We start from the raw sequence: 16,463 nt of genomic DNA, 5'->3' as shown, positions 1-16,463 counted from the left end.
TTTTTGCCGAAAAACCCTTTGGCATTATACCAGTTTCAATAAACTTTTGGCAGAGCGAGAGCTAATAGTTTTTGAAGAAGACGGGGGGGGGATGGGGGTTCAAAATTAAAAAATATTGTTGTTGCCCCATTTCTGAAACCTAAAAAATTATGTCCTTGCTTGCATCACCACTTTCGTAGGCTGTTGTATGTGTTGATAGCCGGCTCGTCTAATAAGACCTAAAAAGCTGAATCTGCGTCATGCAGGAGCAGCTAAACGGGTTAATCCAAAACATTAGCTGGGAAACTATATCATGGAAAAAGCTTTTAGCAACTCGCGGCGATTTTTGAAATGAGTATATAAGCACAGCAGTATCCGTTTTTATAAGTTACTACTTATTTAGGTTAGAATGGAAACACAAACAGTAAAACTGAATTCGGCCAAAGATAAATCTGCGAAAGGATGGATTATTGTGATAGCATGTTTTATGTCCAATTTTTTGATTTTTGGAATTCATAATTGTTTTGGTCTAATATCCGAACAACTAAAATCTGAGCTAAGTCAATCAGATGGTCAGAATGTTGTCGCAAAAATATGTAAGTAGATTTATGTTTTGTAAGAGGCACTTAGTTCCCTTGACTCTTCAATTACTTTTTAGGAGGGAAAGGGGCAAATAATAAATTTTAAAAAATAAATATATAAAAATAAAGTAAAATAATGAAAATAAAATAATATATAAAAATGAAAATAAATATATAAAAATAAATCTTATAAAATTTATAAAAATAAATTTTATTATTATCGAAAAATCTGCCTTTTTGGTATTTTCAGTGGGAAAAAAATTGAGAAAAAATTACTCCTAGATTTGAAAAACATATTTTGCCCGAACAAAATATTTTCGTGAATTGGCGCCATTGCAGAAAGTTTAAGAAATTTCAGTTATCCTTTGAAGGCGTTGTGGTCTCTGAAAATCAACGGATTGTGAAAATATGGATTTCTATGGATGAGGAGCATTGTCAAATTTATCTAATTAGTTTGGCATATATAATTTACGCTCAACCTGGCAACACTGAAGGAAATTTGATACTGCCCTAAGAAGTTGATAATTATCAAACTTCCAAAAGACAAATCTTAGAAAATCGCGGTTTTCAAGTAGGAATTGACCTAAGATGGGTTCGGGGGACAAAAAATGTGGTACTTCAAGGCCTTTAAAAATGTTTTCTAGGAGCTTAATTCTATGTGCGCAAGCTTCCAATTAATATCATGTAAATATAGTAGATTTATAATATTTAACAGAAATAAAATGTCTTAGTTTCCTCAAGTTTAAGTTTGGGGATATTGGGGTCGGAGGGGGGGGACAAAAAAAAATCAAACTCATCAAACATTTTTTATATGTATATAGTTACGGTTTCACGAGTAGGACAAAAAATCAGGCCGGGGGTTCAACCCCTGGTTACGGCCTTGGGCATAGGCTAAATCACCTCTAGAAGCTCAGAAAATATATTCAAATGGCTAGGCTGTATTAGGCTACTTACTCCCAGGCCAGGATTTACCAAGAGACCCACTAGGCCCGAGCCTAGGGGCACACATTGCCAGGGGGCGTAATAAGTTATCAATGAGTGATTTTTTTTCTTAACAAAAAATGAACTGATGTTAGTTATCGTCAAAGTGCCAGGTTTAGTCCGCCATCGCGCTGCCTAATCACGCAAGAGTAATTTTAAAACAACACAGGAATTGTATGGCCCCTTATAAACTGTCAAATGTCACCCAAGAATGGCATCTGAGACTTCAGTTTTAACTCTCTCTGTAATTGTTTTTGGCTCATCAGTTATGTTTGTTCAGTGCTTCCACTATCCCCAGTCCTCGGGGATTTCCCTGGAAATCTCGCAAGAACGGAGCGGCAAAAACGCTTGGGCCTAGAAGCGTGAAAGCTTTAAATCTGGCCCTGCCTATTCCTGATAGATAACACAATCTTTAGCTTTTATTTTCATATTCCTGAAAATGGTACTATCCCATTATGCGGAACTCTCCAAAAAGTCAAGTTTGGTTAATACTAATGAATAAAATAGAATAGGATGAATATATAACAGTTTATAAACAAATTTGGGCTATATATTTGCACATTAGGGGGGATGGGGCGTAAAGCATTGCTACGTAACCTAACCTAGCTACCCCCCCCCTAAACCCCAAAAACCGACAGTTTAATATCGTATACGCAATGAAAACCTTGCTGTCATTGCCTACTCTATAACAGTTAAGACGTCAAAGACGGATTTTGCCTACTCTATAGTGATTAACCAGAGAGGCCCGCATAATTGGATAGTACCCTGGAAATTTTCCCAGATTTCATATGGATTAGACGTTTCTTGAATGGCCCCCACGTCCTTTGTCATATATTAATGGACGACTTTTCACAAATATTACTAGTTTCTCAGCTATTTGCATTGTAAGGTTCAAAAAGGGCTTCAGTTCAAAATAACGAATTTGTTTTCTAACGGCTCAGTACACATAAATAAACGCAGCCGTTGAACCATTATGACGCATAAATTTGCCACAAGAAAACGGATAAAATTTCGAAAAAACAATCGAAAAAACAACTCGAAAAAACAACGATCTCGAAAAAACAACAGTTTTTTCGCATAAAGAAGACGCATAAGTGTGAACCAAGGGTTAAGCGTAAGATAGTACATCATTAAGGGGTTAAAACTGTGTTAATAGAAAATTAACTATTACCAATTACATAGAACGTTTAGAAATCTTGTGTCGACCAAACGTACATAAAAGGCAAAGACCTTCGGTGAACCCTAATCTCTCTCTTGTGGAATATTTTTTGCGACCAAACCCCGGAAATCGACGTATCAATTGTTAATTTGGGTGTGTGCCGGAATGACGTCACTATGTTATGATTAAGTTGTGACTGAGAATGCAGACAAGAGAAGAAAAAATCAAGTCATATATTAGAAAAAAATCCCGAAAAAAATCAAGAAAAGTAAAAAAAAAAACAAGTCAAAACTTATTTTGATTATAAAAAATAGGATTTAATTATTTTAAACAGTTTTTCAGCGACTGCTGCGTGTGTGAATCAGTAGCAACGGTAATCCATAAGGCTTTATGTACCGCAGTGTTGCAAGTTCTATCTCTTCTTCTGCTTCTTGTTTGAATTATTATGGACATGCTTCCACAAAAATCTTATTACCAGAATGACTTTCCGGGCCCTGGTTGCGTGGTGCTGTAGCTGATCGATGCTCTGATTTAGCCATACAGATCCCGAGCTTCTATTCTGGCTGCCATAAGGCAGGGCGAAATGCCTGCTACCTGTCCTTGTAAAATAGACTTAGCAACTCAAATGTCGATTTGACGCTCTATGCGCCATCATTGGTTGTAGATGGTTTTTATCCTTTTATGCTGCATCTAAGAAGCCTAAAAAGTCTTTCTTTTGCGAACTACTGCTTGTTAATAACAGTCGAAAAAATTCCAAAGACGTTCCAGTAAAAATTTCCTCTTTCCTGGAAAATTTAAGATAAGAAAATTCTCATTCAAAATGAAATTTACCTAAAACCATCAAAGAGTTTGTGGTAACAAACTGTAAAGTAGGAGCGACTCGGCTTAACAGTAACTGAAACTCTAAAAAACAGAATTTTGACATCAATAAACAAATCAAAAGATTTGTCTTATTGTGCTGATTCTAAATATATAAGATTCATTAAGCTTAGTGTTACCCATCAAAAACTACGACCCTGAAAAAACTGCCTGATTTTTTAAAAAGGGCCCCCCCCCAAAAAAAAAAAATTCAAGGAATCTTAATGAAAATTGCAGCAACAGATTCAGCGTAACAGAGAACCTTGCTGTAGAGCTTTCATTCTCCCATCTGGAAAAATGAGGAATTTTGTATTTTATTTTGCCAGAAGAAAGATCATCTACGCATATTTATTTGTGTTTTTTTTTTCTTTTCTTTTCCCTAGGAAAAATCGTATCAAACCAAACATCTTAGAACACAGATAGAGGGCTCACTCGAACAAAAGTTAAAAGTTCTAGTGCTCTTTATAGTTGACCAAAAAGATTTGAGGGCAACCAGCCCCCTCCCACGCCCCTTTTTCACAAAGTCGTCAGATCCAAATTTGGAGAGAGCCATTTTGTTTAACATAATTTAAAGGTCCAATAATTATGCCTTTGGGGATAACATAACCACTCACAGCCCCTGGGGAAAGGTCTGTAAGTTATGAAATTTGCCCACTGTTTGCGTAAAGTGTTTGTTATTGGGAAGTAAACATACATTTCTTGGAGGGTTGAAGTAAATTGTCTGATGGGCGAATTTCTACAAAGAGAATTTTGCATGGGAGAGAAGTTTCCAGGGGGCAAAATCTTCAAGGAAAGTTTTACACGGGGGGAATTTGCCAGAATTCCTATACGAAATTCTTTTTATTTGTATTTCTTTCCCTTTGCCGACCCAGTTTAACTTGTACAGATGTTAAGGGCAATTGTCTGGGGTAAATTTTCACCGGGTTTGAATTGTCTAGAGGATCTTTCCACGGTGAGGAGGGTTCCACGGGAGGAGTAGTCCATGAGGGAACTTTCTGTGGAAGAAATTCTCCATGAGGAAATTTTATGTGGGTGCAAATTTTTCCTGGGGAGGGGGGGGGGATTTTCAGAATAAAGTTTCACGAAGGGTGATTTCCGGAATGATATGAAAAACAATCAAAAATTAAAATCTTTTTCAAATAGAAGTGTGTTAAAAAGAATTTTTCAGACGGAATCGTCTGCAAGAATGCTGCAGGGGTAATTTTCAGTGAGAACTGAAGAAGCCATAGAAAGCCTACTTTATTGGGGCCTTTGGAATTGTCCGCGAGAATCGTCCTGGTCGCCGGGGGTATTTTACGTGGGGGGTATTTCTATGGAGGGATTTTCCGTGAAAGGATGGAATCTTTCATAGAGGGGAGCCGTACTTCCCAAATTATTTTAAAAACGGTCAAAAGTTAAATAAAAAAAAGTATTTTTTCAACTGAAAGTAAGGAGTAAAATACAACTTAAAACGAACAGAAATTATTACATATATAAAGGGGCTTTCTCTTCTTCAATACCTTACTCTTTACGCTTAAATTCGACTTTTTGTCCCGATACCTTGTGAACGACTCCTAAAACAAAAGGGCCGTATAATTAAGACAATAAGAAGCTTTTTAAAAGTACTACAGAACTTTAGCCTGAAGAGCGAGGTATTGAGGAGGAGGCAACCCCTCATATGCGCAAAAATTTCTGTTTACCTTAAGGTTTATAGTTGCTCCTTACTTTCAGTTTAAAAAAACTTTATTTTTTATATTTGATTCATTAAAGGATTTATCTGATTATTTAGTTTCAGGTTAGCTGGGACAGAAAATAAGTTTGTATAAAGTGTCTATTCCCTGCGGCTAAGAATTGAAAACGCAGCTCTGTGATGGGCTGACTTTATGTAAATTAAAGAAACATATATACATTGAATTTCGTTCCTGGCTCTGACTCGGTCCAGAAGTTCATTAAATGTTTATATGACTAGGTACGGTAAAAAACATTCTATCTACACCCTATCCAATCGTTTTATTTTATTTTATCTTGCTGCCATAAAAAAAACTCCGTTAGTAATATTTCCTGGCACAAATGACAATAATGAACTTGGTTTCTGCAATAAAAGTCTTTGCTTATCTATTGTGTTTTAGTTTTTAGTTTTGGGCTCAGTGTGGGAAATTTTTTGCTTTTTATTAAAGAACTCATTAAAAAACTCATTTTTGAGGGAATGGAGCATATGAACCTCACTTATTTAGCCTATTCTTCAGAGAATGTAGCAATTGTGCCTTAGTCCATCGAAACATCTTCACTTGAACATATCTCTAGAGATGATTTAACATGATGGTTTCCGAAAGTAGGAGTAACCCTAGTAAAGAACGAATCACGGCCCTTTTTAACGGGATTAAAAAAAACTGTCAAGTGAGAAAAAATAACCATTTGAAGCTGATTCGAGAAGAGTAACTATTATTTTGATTAATTTTAATCGTAAAAGTTTGGAAATAAATTTATGGGAATTTGAAAAATGTTGTATGAAGTGAGGTTCATATGCATATCTAGTGTTTCAAGACCTGCATTTCAAGAGATATTATCAAGTGACCTAGTCGCATACTTCAAGTGATACGCATCGGCCAAGAGATTTATGCTTAGGCTGCTCCCAATCCCAAGTGTAAATGCGAGTTTGTGCTCTGGCTTGGGAAGTCATCTTTGTTTTTCACTGATACTCCCGACTAGCACAAAACTGCCAGACCGTATGTTACTAAGCTGACAAGAATTAATAAAAGTTAGAAAGCGATCCCAAGCTACAATTGGAACATATTTCCCACCAGCGGTCTGTAAAATTTAAATTAATTTTTTAAATTATAGTAAAATAAAAATTTTAATTATTGCTTCATAGCTTTAAGCCAAACTATGAATTTTACTATTCTCTTGACTTTACATCTCCAACTTTATTAGGTGGATAGTGCTTTTGAAAATGTTTACGGGATCATGGCAGAAATAAAACTACTAGTACCATTTTGTAGAGATAAAGGTGGTAAAGACAATGAAGGTTTAATAAATCGTCAAATAATTTATTTTTTCCAGTTAACATCCGCAATGATTTTCACTGGAGGGTCTGATTCACTAGGCTGGCTTTCCATTGTGTATTCCTGACTGACATGTTTTAGACTTTAAGACCTGATTTGTCACTAATATCTTCCCAAGATTTTTTCCATAGCTGACAACAGTGACATATCATTTTATGAACATAGCCACAAATATATGATTAAGTATTTAGCTGTTCTGGGAGGTTTTCTCAGCAATATCGGTGAAGTTTTTCTTCATAAATTTTTCTCACTTTCAAGACCAGATAGATTTCCAAGAAATACTTCCATAAAAGGCAACCTCCTATCATTGATTTCTTTTTCAAAGTAAATCTTTCGAAAAACTTTACTTTTGGCAGATTTCTGCTCGAAAATAACGCTTTGAAACATTTTCACTTAAATGGATGGCCTGAATCGTACCAAGTATCTGGTAACACTGCTTCAAAGACACAGTTTTCTGGCCTTTTATTCTAGCTAGACATTCATTTGAACAACTTTTCAGGAATACAATGCAATACAGCTCAACGGAGCTTGCTTTCACTCGAGAGTAATCGTAAAAAACACATTAAAAAAGGTCCCAGGTGGCACAAAAAAATCCTTAACTTTTTTAAATATATTAGTCACGCACGGATCTTTTCTAGCTTTTGTCGGTTCACTTTCAATTGGGATGACATTTCTCATGTCTCCAGTAGCTGGAATACTCATCGATCTCGTTGGTGCCAAAAAAACAGCCATGCTGGGAGGGATGATGGCTGTCAGTGGAATGGTAACATCTGCGTATGCATTGAATAAGGTAACATTAGCCTATTCTACAGCTATTACTGCCGTCTGAGGCAGGCACACTGACAACCCCTCCTCCTCCATCCCATTATGGTTAAAGCTTCTGTTTTGTCCACCTCCCAAGAAATTTTTTAATAATTTAAGCCCCATTTTCTCATATGTAGATAGATTAGCACTAAAGTCTGGATATCATTAATTTCTAATGTCTAGAAAATGTCTAGAAAATCTAGGATGTCTGGAATATAGCGTCTCCTTAAGCAAGTTTGGCAACTGGGCGCAAAAGGGGCTGGGCTCTAAAGTAGGAACCTCCATTATAGTATAATTTTTGACAATTAGTTAAATAAGCTTACCAGAAAAACAAAAACAGTGGCACGTGAGAATCAAAAAAGGCCCATTAAGACGAACCCGTCTAGAGAAGGTGTAAAAAGGGTGAATTCCCTCCCCTATAATTACACACAAAGCCCAAAAACCAGTTATGGAAATACCCCTCTCAAAATGTTATGAACTCCTCCCTCAAAAATGTTTGTCCAACTCCAGAAAAAGTAGCAAAACTGAATATAAATAAATTTTTTATGCGTTTTTAAATTTTTCTTAATCTCTCTCCCCCTCTCCCTAAAAAAATCCTGGAGGCACGTTCTTGGACGCACCCTACCTTATAGGCACCCTTGCTAGCAGTGTTAATTGGGGAAGGGCGTGTGTTTTCTTGACCGAAGATGTCTATGGGTCATTTTCACTGTAAGGTTGCAGCAAAGCATCAGCAGCCAACAGGTACGACAGAAATTTCACCATGAGCAAATAATATAACATAATTAAATAGTTACGGCAGCATAACATGTACCAGAAATACAATCCTGAGTAATTTTCATCCTAAAAACCCAATAGCCTAAAATTGAAGCATAAAAAATAAATTTAATAATGATCAAATTTTATTGAGCTACCACAGCACAAGGGTGTAGATACAGTCCTTCGACTTCAGAATATGTAAAATCGAGTTGCTAGATAGTATTGATAAGTTGGTGAAATTATTTCAACTAATTAGTAAAAGATTAAACACGTTTTATTTATGGTAGCGTAGTGGATCGATCTCTGCTTGGCAATACAAGGTCTGGGAATAGGATTCGATCCCAGATGCCGTGAGGTCGGGCGAAAGGCCTAATAACTGTCCGTGTAAAAAGGCCCTGGAATTTGAGCCATCGACAATTGTCGACGCCCTAAAAAAAAGTATTTATAAAATACGCACAATTTCTGTCAACAAGGTAATGGCCATCGCTATCTGGAACTCAGAAGGAGTTGTATTGTAAACTTGTTAGAAGGTTGATAAACTGTCCGAGAAGCCGTTTGTGTAGAAATTTTTAGGAAATTGAGGGCAGAATTATCTAAAAAGTGTTCATGAGAGTGCCATCGGGGAGTCCTCTTCGTTCTTGACAACGGCATGATACGTTTTTCACACATTATAAAAGAAGGTTTGAGAGAATCTCGGTATGAATTACTGCGTCATCTATTTTAAAGTCCGAATATAGTCCCATCTGACCTTTTTTTGTGTTTCCCAAACTTAAAGAAGGGTTGAAAGTTGAAGGGGATTTATTTTAATAACAATTATGAAGAAAAGGACGTAGGCAAAACATGGCTCATAAAGGGGTTTGAAAATTCAAAAATAATGAAAAGGGTGATAGCATTGCATGTGAAAGTGTAACAGTCTTGATGTAGGTTATGCTGAAAAATTATTATAGAAAAATTAATTGTAACTGAATTAATGATAAAAACAAAAATAAATCCACAATGAATGCAAGCCATAGGTAGAACAATTGGTAATTTATTTTTATAAGACAGTGAAACTCTAACCTCAAATTAACATTTCGACCCTAAATCCAAAGGCTGTCCTCAGCAAAGCACAAACGAATATACAATAAAACTTACATGAAAGTACGACCTTTAAAACTAAAAATGTCCGTAAAGTAGTCCTAGTATTCTCACTTCAAACAAGTTCAACCAGGACTTATAGATAAAATGAGGCAATTCATTCAAGTGAAATAAAATAGTTTCTACCTGTTGTTTCTGTTTATGATTGAAAGGCAGTGTGTTCTTCGTCGATATTTAAATAAACTTATGTAATTGTCAAATACCCCTTCTAAAAATATGAGTCCTACAGATGCTTGTTATGCACACTTTTTTAAAATATTCCCCCTCCCAAAAAAACTGAAAATCTTATCTCTTTCTTTATTTTTTCCCTCCCTCTGCTCCCTTTCAATTTTATTTCTGTTATATTGATATTAATTAATTCTTTTCCTTCTTTCTTATTACGGGTGGTAATTGTTAACTTTAGATACGGTTGTTATGCTAAAGCTTTTTTCCTGCCTCCTAAGTAGTATATAAAGTTTGTATATAACGGGAATGAGTACACTTTTTGCTTTTAATGATTTATGTTTCGGTCACGTTTGGGTCATTTGAGAATAAAATCAAAATTATGCACGATTGCAATGCTACTTACGTATCTCGTTCTTAATTTCTCGAGTTGAACACTGTTCAACTTTGAAGCGTAAAAACTAATGATTGACCAATAGGTGTGAAGATTTCAGATTTTTTAATTAGAAAAGATATCAGCTTGGGCGAACACAAGGCCGTATGTGGGATATCTGTTTAGGGGAGGGTTAATAAAACAATAAATTAATAGACCTCACCGAAAATTTGTTAGCATACATTTTTGTTACTTTTTCACAAGTCAAACAAACATTTTGAGGGAGGGGTTCAAAACTAGCAATCCCTGCATGGATACGGCCTTGGACTACCAAAAAAGCTTTAATAACATGTTTTTCTATTTAAATTTTCTGCTTCAGTAGTACAAGTGAGACGTGAAAATCAAGGAAAACAACAAGCCATATGTATGTTCTAACTTTTCTTATAGGTGCCAGTGTGGTGCAGCTCGAGCATTATTTACAGGTGATTTGATAATTTTACTGCTACATGAGCACACTTTCGAATTTTGCTCTAAACGACGATACTTTGCATAATTTATAAGATAGTACATCTTTTCAGATCGAAATGTTATATCTGACATATGGAATACTATTTGGAGGAGGTGCGAGCCTTGTGTATAGCCCTGCTGTGGTTGTGCTGGGCCATTATTTTGACCGCTACCTTGGATTGGTTAATGGGATTTTAGCCACTGGTAGCTCAGTTGCCACTGTGGTCCTTCCCTTCATCCTAGAGCCATTATTTGGTTCTTTTGGACTTGCACAAACATTTCAGGTATTTAAACTCTTTCAAACTAAATCGGTAAATTGCTACCAATAAGAATAAGTACCACGTTCAGCAGTTCTTCAACGATGGACTTTGAACCGAGCGGAAAATTTATTTATTTATTTGTTGTTTTTTTTAACCACTATCCTCGAACCGATATTCACAAATCATAAAGGAAAAACATAAAGTCTTAGCTCATTTTTATCCTTAAAACTGGAAAAGATATACAAATTAATACAGCTTTGTCCAAAAAGAACACAAACCACTGCAATACGAAAAAAAGAACAACAAACAGCCAAAACTACAGCCATACAAACAAACCTCAAAGTAAAATTTCCTGGGATTCCGAGTTTTCTGTAGATTTCGGGTAGTTTTATATCTTCTATTTTGTCGGGAGATGCATTGGGAATTCTGTAGATCTCCGAAAAATCGGTTGAAGTGGAGACACTGTTTGTATGCAGTGCATATCATCTAAAGGGTATGTGTATTGCACGGTGTCATAGTGCTGTAATTCATTCCTAGTTTTACTGCGAACCATTGTACTATCTGTAGTGAAAGTAGTCTATGATTAAAAAAAACAAAAAAACATATTTAAACTGTAAGCTATAAATTAAAAAGAAAACATTAATTAAAGACCCTAATCTAGTCTGATATTGGTTCATTCTTTTACCAACTAGAATCAGTTTTGTGTCTATGATAAACTGTTATCAATAATTTGTTTTTATTTCCTAAAAATTCTGAATGGATTAATTATTAAAAAAACATTTTAGCTACTTTTTTACTCTTTTTGAAAACTATTTTTTTTTAGAAATTGAAGATGATTAGTTCGTTAATTAGTTGGCATTGATATATACCGGTACGCTTTTTTCACTTTTTATTTTGTTTTTCTTTAATCTTCAGTTTGGATGGATTTGGATAATGAATTATCCTATTCATCTTGAGAGCTGAGGGTCCAAGCCTTGTCAGTTTTTTATGTTCCTCCTGACCATAGATTAAAGAAAACACCCAGTAATCCAACGCCCGTGCCACACTATAGTTACACGTGTGTAATCAAAATTGCACACGTACATAACACCAATAATATATCCGTTCATGATTACTCGAGTTAAATGCTGTTCAGCTTTCAAGCTAATTTTTGAGTGATCAATCACCGTGAAGATTTAAGGCAAAATTTTTTGAAATTGAATAACATGGGACTTTGGAACAGTAGTTTTATATTTGTTTCAATAACATGGCAAAAGATACAAAGATGTAGTAGGCCTATTAGTAGGCAATATGTGGGAATAGATTAGAGTTTTCATACGCTTTTCAAGCTCATTTCTTGCTATTTCAATCTTCTGCTTTTCTCGCACAAATGTGACGTCAAAATGAAGGAAAAGCAAATGCCATTCATGAACAATGTTTTTTTTTTATCAAAAAATGAGACAATGGTTTGATTCTGGCATTATATCTAACTCAGGACCGTGAAAACATGCATAATGTGCTTTGATCTTAAAAAAAGATGCCGCCTTGAACTTTACAGTTCCTACCAGTGGTGCAGATTTCCGTTTCATAACCCTTCAGCCAGGAAGGAGTACTGGAGGAGGGGTTGGGGGCCAGCCATCCTGTGCTTTTGCACAACCTTTCTGTTTACCTTCCCAAGTTTTCTCCAGGTATTCATTTAGAGCTGGGTCGACTCTGGCTGAGCTTACAGAGTCCCACCACTGATCCCTGCTCTATACCAAATAACCAGCAACGCTAGGACTTGAATCCCTGTCCTCACGAGCAAAGGATGTCAAGTCTAGCGTGCTAACCATTTGGCTAGGACTCGACTACAAAATCGGCTAGGAGCCATGTCTAAGAAAATACAATTGTATTCAAGAGAAGGATTCTAATTATTTTATTCAGAGTTCATTACGATATTTTGTTCTTTGTAGGTCACAGCTGGAATGCTGTTCATTCTTGTTTTGTGCTCTTTGTTTTATGATATACCAAAATCAGGAGAATCAAGACCAATTTTCAATAGAGAAGTGTGGAAAAATAGAAGATACATAATTTGGGTTATTGGAATACCCATTTCTATGCTTGGCTACTTTGTCCCCTACACCCACCTGGTAAGAAAAATTGACTTTATTTTAAATTTATAGCCATAGGCAATCATCAAAACCCCAATGGTCCGTTCAAAAACATTGAAAAAAGCAGTGGAAAAATCAATCAGTACAAGGGGGAAAGTGTTAAAATGATAGGTACAAAAATTTCCCTAAAATTCACAGATAACACACACTTGCACAGGAAGTCTCTAAGCCAACTGCATTTCTTGCCAAATATCTTCCTCTTTCCTTTTAGTTGTATACAAAGCATTACAACAAATCTGCATGCTTAATAGTTGACATGCTTTTCACTTTTAAAAACGCTTGATCATTTTTGCTTGATGACGCACAAAAAACCGATCGGTGCTATAGGGAAACTAAAAATAATTCCTAGCCCCAAAACCTATTGGTACTATGGGGAAAACCAATCGATTATCCTGTGATACCGATTGGGCATCTGAACAGACTGAAATAGGAAAAATTCCATGAAAAACTCTAAATCGCTAAATAGGAAAAAAATACAAATAGAAGAAGAAGGAGAAAACTCAGCAAATTTGCATGAGTATGTGCTGCAGAAAGGTTACAAAACCATTCATTTGATGAAATATCTAAGCTGTCAAACAGTTTGTGGTTTAACAAACTGTAAGTAAGGAACGATGCAGCTCAATAGTAAACAAAAACCTAAGAAACAGGGTCTAGAAAACAATAGATACATAAAAAAGAAATCAAATTTTCATCTAAGTCTGAAAAAAATTGCCCAATTTTTGAAAAAAAGGGAAAATATCCCCAAAACATCCTTTGATCTTAGTGAAAATGACACCATCAGATTCAGCATACCAGAGAATGCTACTGTAGAGATTTCAATTTCCAATGTAAAAAAATGTGAATTTTGCATTTTTTTTGCCAGAAAAAAGATCACAAAACTGTAAAACAAAAATTGTTTTTGTCTTTTTGCAGGGTCAATCATATTGAACAAGTAATCGTTAAGGTTTTGGACAGGGCTTGTTTGATTGGAAATCAAAAGTTCTAGTGCCCTTTTTAAGTGACCAAAAATGTTGAAGGGCAGCTAACCCACCTCCTACGCTCATTTTTCCCCAAAGTCATCAAATCAAAATTTTGGGATAGCCATTTTTTCAGAATAGTCGAAAAATCTAATAACTTTTTCTTGAGGGTGACTGGGCCCCCCACAGTCCCCAGGGGAGGGGTTGGAAGCTAAGAACTTTGCCCATTGTTTACATATAGTATGGGTTATTGGTAAATATACAGACGTTTTTCAGGAGGCATTTTTCTGGTGGAGGGAGGTTACATTGGAGGATCTTTCCAAGAAGGAAATTTTCGTGGGGGAAGAGAATTTTTGATGAAAGGTGTGCTGAATTTCCTGGCATTATTTAAAAAACGATCAGAAATTACATTAAAAAAACAAGCTTTTTCAACTGAAACTAAGGAGCAACATTAAAATGTAAACAAACAGAAATTATTGATTATGTGAGGGAAGTAGGCTTCTCCTCAGTACCTCGCTATTTACGCTAAAATTTCTTTTAGAACTTATAAAATAACTTACTATTCTAATTAAACGGTCTTTTTGATTCAGGAGTCATTCTTAAATAACTGAAACAAAAACCCTAACTTTGGCGTAAATAGCTAGGTAATGAGGATAGGGCACCCCCCTCATATGCGTAATAATTTCTGATTGTTTTAAGTTTTATTTTTACTCCTTACTTTCAGTTGAAAAAACTTGAATGCTGGATGGTATAATGAATAAATAGTGTGACTCTAAATGTAAATATACTTGTATCTTTTGATGGATGAATCAAATATTAATAAATTTTATACATTTAACCCCAGTATTCACCATATCACCATGAAATCACCATAAAACCTAAATGCTTTTGACTTGGATCAGGTTAAATTAGACCTAGTTTGGACTTTAGATGCATTCCTGAAAGTTTCATTTTTGAGAAGAAGAAAAACTAATTTATTAGGAAAAAAACAAAGGAACAAAATAATTGAAATATTAGCTATACAATAATTTCCTTCATAAATGAACCAAGAGACAAGAGAAAATTTGAAAAAAAAACTGTTAGAATAAGCAAATACACACGACTTACTTACTTGACTTAAGGCTCCTGCTTGTGCTCCAGCATAGAGAGAGATATGACTCTTTGCCTCCATTCCGAAGGGTCCAACGCAAGTGTGACTGCTTCTTGGAGATCAGTACCGATCATGGAGAAGTACTGGGTAAGGCTGTCCCTCTATCTGAACCGGGGTCTTCCATGGGGGCGCTTCGATCCATGTTGAGGGGGATCAAGATTGAAAAGTATGCTGGCGGGTGCTTCTTCTGGAATGCAAATTAAGTGGCCAAACCACCATAGAAATCTTATGGCGAGCTGACGAGAGTTGGGGGACTGATCCATTAGTTTCAGCAGTTGGGTGTTTGAGACAAAGTCGTACCACTTGATCCCTTTGATTCATCTTAGGAAGATTGTTTGGCAACATCTATGGCATCACGAACAGAAGCAGCAGCCGGCCAAGTTTCAGCACTGTAGAGAAGGACTTACGTTACGGTCGTGTCGTACAACCGCATTTTTCTTTTTCCGCTAATGTTGGGCTTTGACCACAAGGAACAGCACAATCGAGCCATAATAGACGCAGCTTTTTGCGATGCGCGACTGGACTTCCATTTCAATTGAGCTGTTATCCGAGACGACAGATCCAAGGTAAGTAAAAGACTTGACAACTTCGATAGTGTGCCCTAATATGTTGAATGATAGTGAGTTGGCCGAATTCCCTGCCGGGTCGATGATCATTATTTTTGTTTTCTGCCAGCTAATATGTAGTCCTACTTTCAGGGCTTCTTTCCGACAGTGTATTGAGAGCTGCCTTGAGTTCAACTGCAGAAGTGCATATCAGGGCAATATCATCTGTAAAGTCGCAATTGGCTAGAACTCTATCGCAATATTTGAGTCCCAATTGGTATCTGTCTCGAATAGTGGGCTTTGGCAACCATTAACTTAACGGACCTTTTTGTACCAGTGTAGAGTGCCTTGAACAGGCGGCAATATTTATCAGGGAGTCCTGTTCGTTTTAGTATCAGCCAAAGGGACTCACGGTCGATTGAGTTGAAAGTCAACAAATGCAAAATATTCTGTACGCTGGAACTCGCGGGTTTTCTCGATGACCTGTCGAAAAGTGTATATCTGCTCAGTCACGAATCTGTTGGGCATGAAATCTGCTTGCTGAATCCGGCGGCAGTTACAAATGAACTGGATACTCTTATCAAGTAACATCATGGTGAATAGTTTGCCATGCGCTGACAGGAGGGTGATTCCTCTGTAATTCAAGCAATCACTACGGCTACCTTTCACCTTCCACAGAGGAAGTATTATCCCTTCCTTCCATTCTTCAGGTATCAATTCGGTTGATCAGACGAGGGAGAACAGCATGTGCAGCCAAAGTAGCATTGACAGTTCTTCGAACTTTAGCAGCTCGAATGTGATCCCGTAGGTTCCTGGTGCCTTGTTGTTCTTCATTCTCCGCAAGGCATTTTGTATCTCTTTTACCAAGGGAGGATAAACGCTCTGGTAGTTTTTTATATATTATTTGCTGAGTGGATGTAGTTAGGTAAGATCAACGACGATTCTTTCGGCGTTTAATAGCTTTGCGAAGTGCTCCATCCATCGATCAAGTTGCGCGTTTTCATCTTCTAGCATTTCGCCAGAGACAGTTTTAACTGATTCTATCTTTGGTGGTTTCCCATCGCTAAGATCTTTGACAAGCTTGA

General features: G+C 36.4%; 1 protein-coding gene across 1 annotated transcript; it reads left to right on the top strand.

The window, feature by feature from the left end:
• The first annotated feature begins 388 nt into the window (after nt 1-388).
• LOC148954107 (monocarboxylate transporter 10-like) lies at nt 389-15,692 on the top strand. Its single transcript, XM_089086148.1, has 6 exons — nt 389-575; nt 7,238-7,389; nt 10,410-10,622; nt 12,530-12,706; nt 14,824-14,920; nt 15,532-15,692. Exons 1-6 carry the CDS (start codon nt 389-391, stop codon nt 15,690-15,692), a joined length of 987 nt encoding a protein of 328 aa, XP_088942274.1.
• Nucleotides 15,693-16,463: the final 771 nt, after the last annotated feature.

The sequence above is a fragment of the Artemia sp. Qi Xiang Cuo genome, chromosome 3 (genome assembly GCF_049724085.1).
Source record: "Artemia sp. Qi Xiang Cuo chromosome 3, ASM4972408v1, whole genome shotgun sequence".
In the NCBI taxonomy this organism is placed as follows: Eukaryota; Metazoa; Arthropoda; class Branchiopoda; order Anostraca; family Artemiidae; genus Artemia; species Artemia sp. Qi Xiang Cuo.
The sequence above is the reverse complement of the archived record's forward strand: the minus strand, read 5'-3'. Positions and strand labels throughout refer to the sequence as shown.

Bases quoted from the DNA above. Each gene is read 5' to 3' on its own strand.
- LOC148954107 (XM_089086148.1), top strand. From the start codon at position 389: ATGGAAACACAAACAGTAAAACTGAATTCGGCCAAAGATAAATCTGCG. The intron at 576-7,237 runs GTAAGTAGATTT...GATCTTTTCTAG, and splicing joins GAATGTTGTCGCAAAAATAT to CTTTTGTCGGTTCACTTTCA. The intron at 12,707-14,823 runs GTAAGAAAAATT...CTTGTGCTCCAG, and splicing joins TTGTCCCCTACACCCACCTG to CATAGAGAGAGATATGACTC.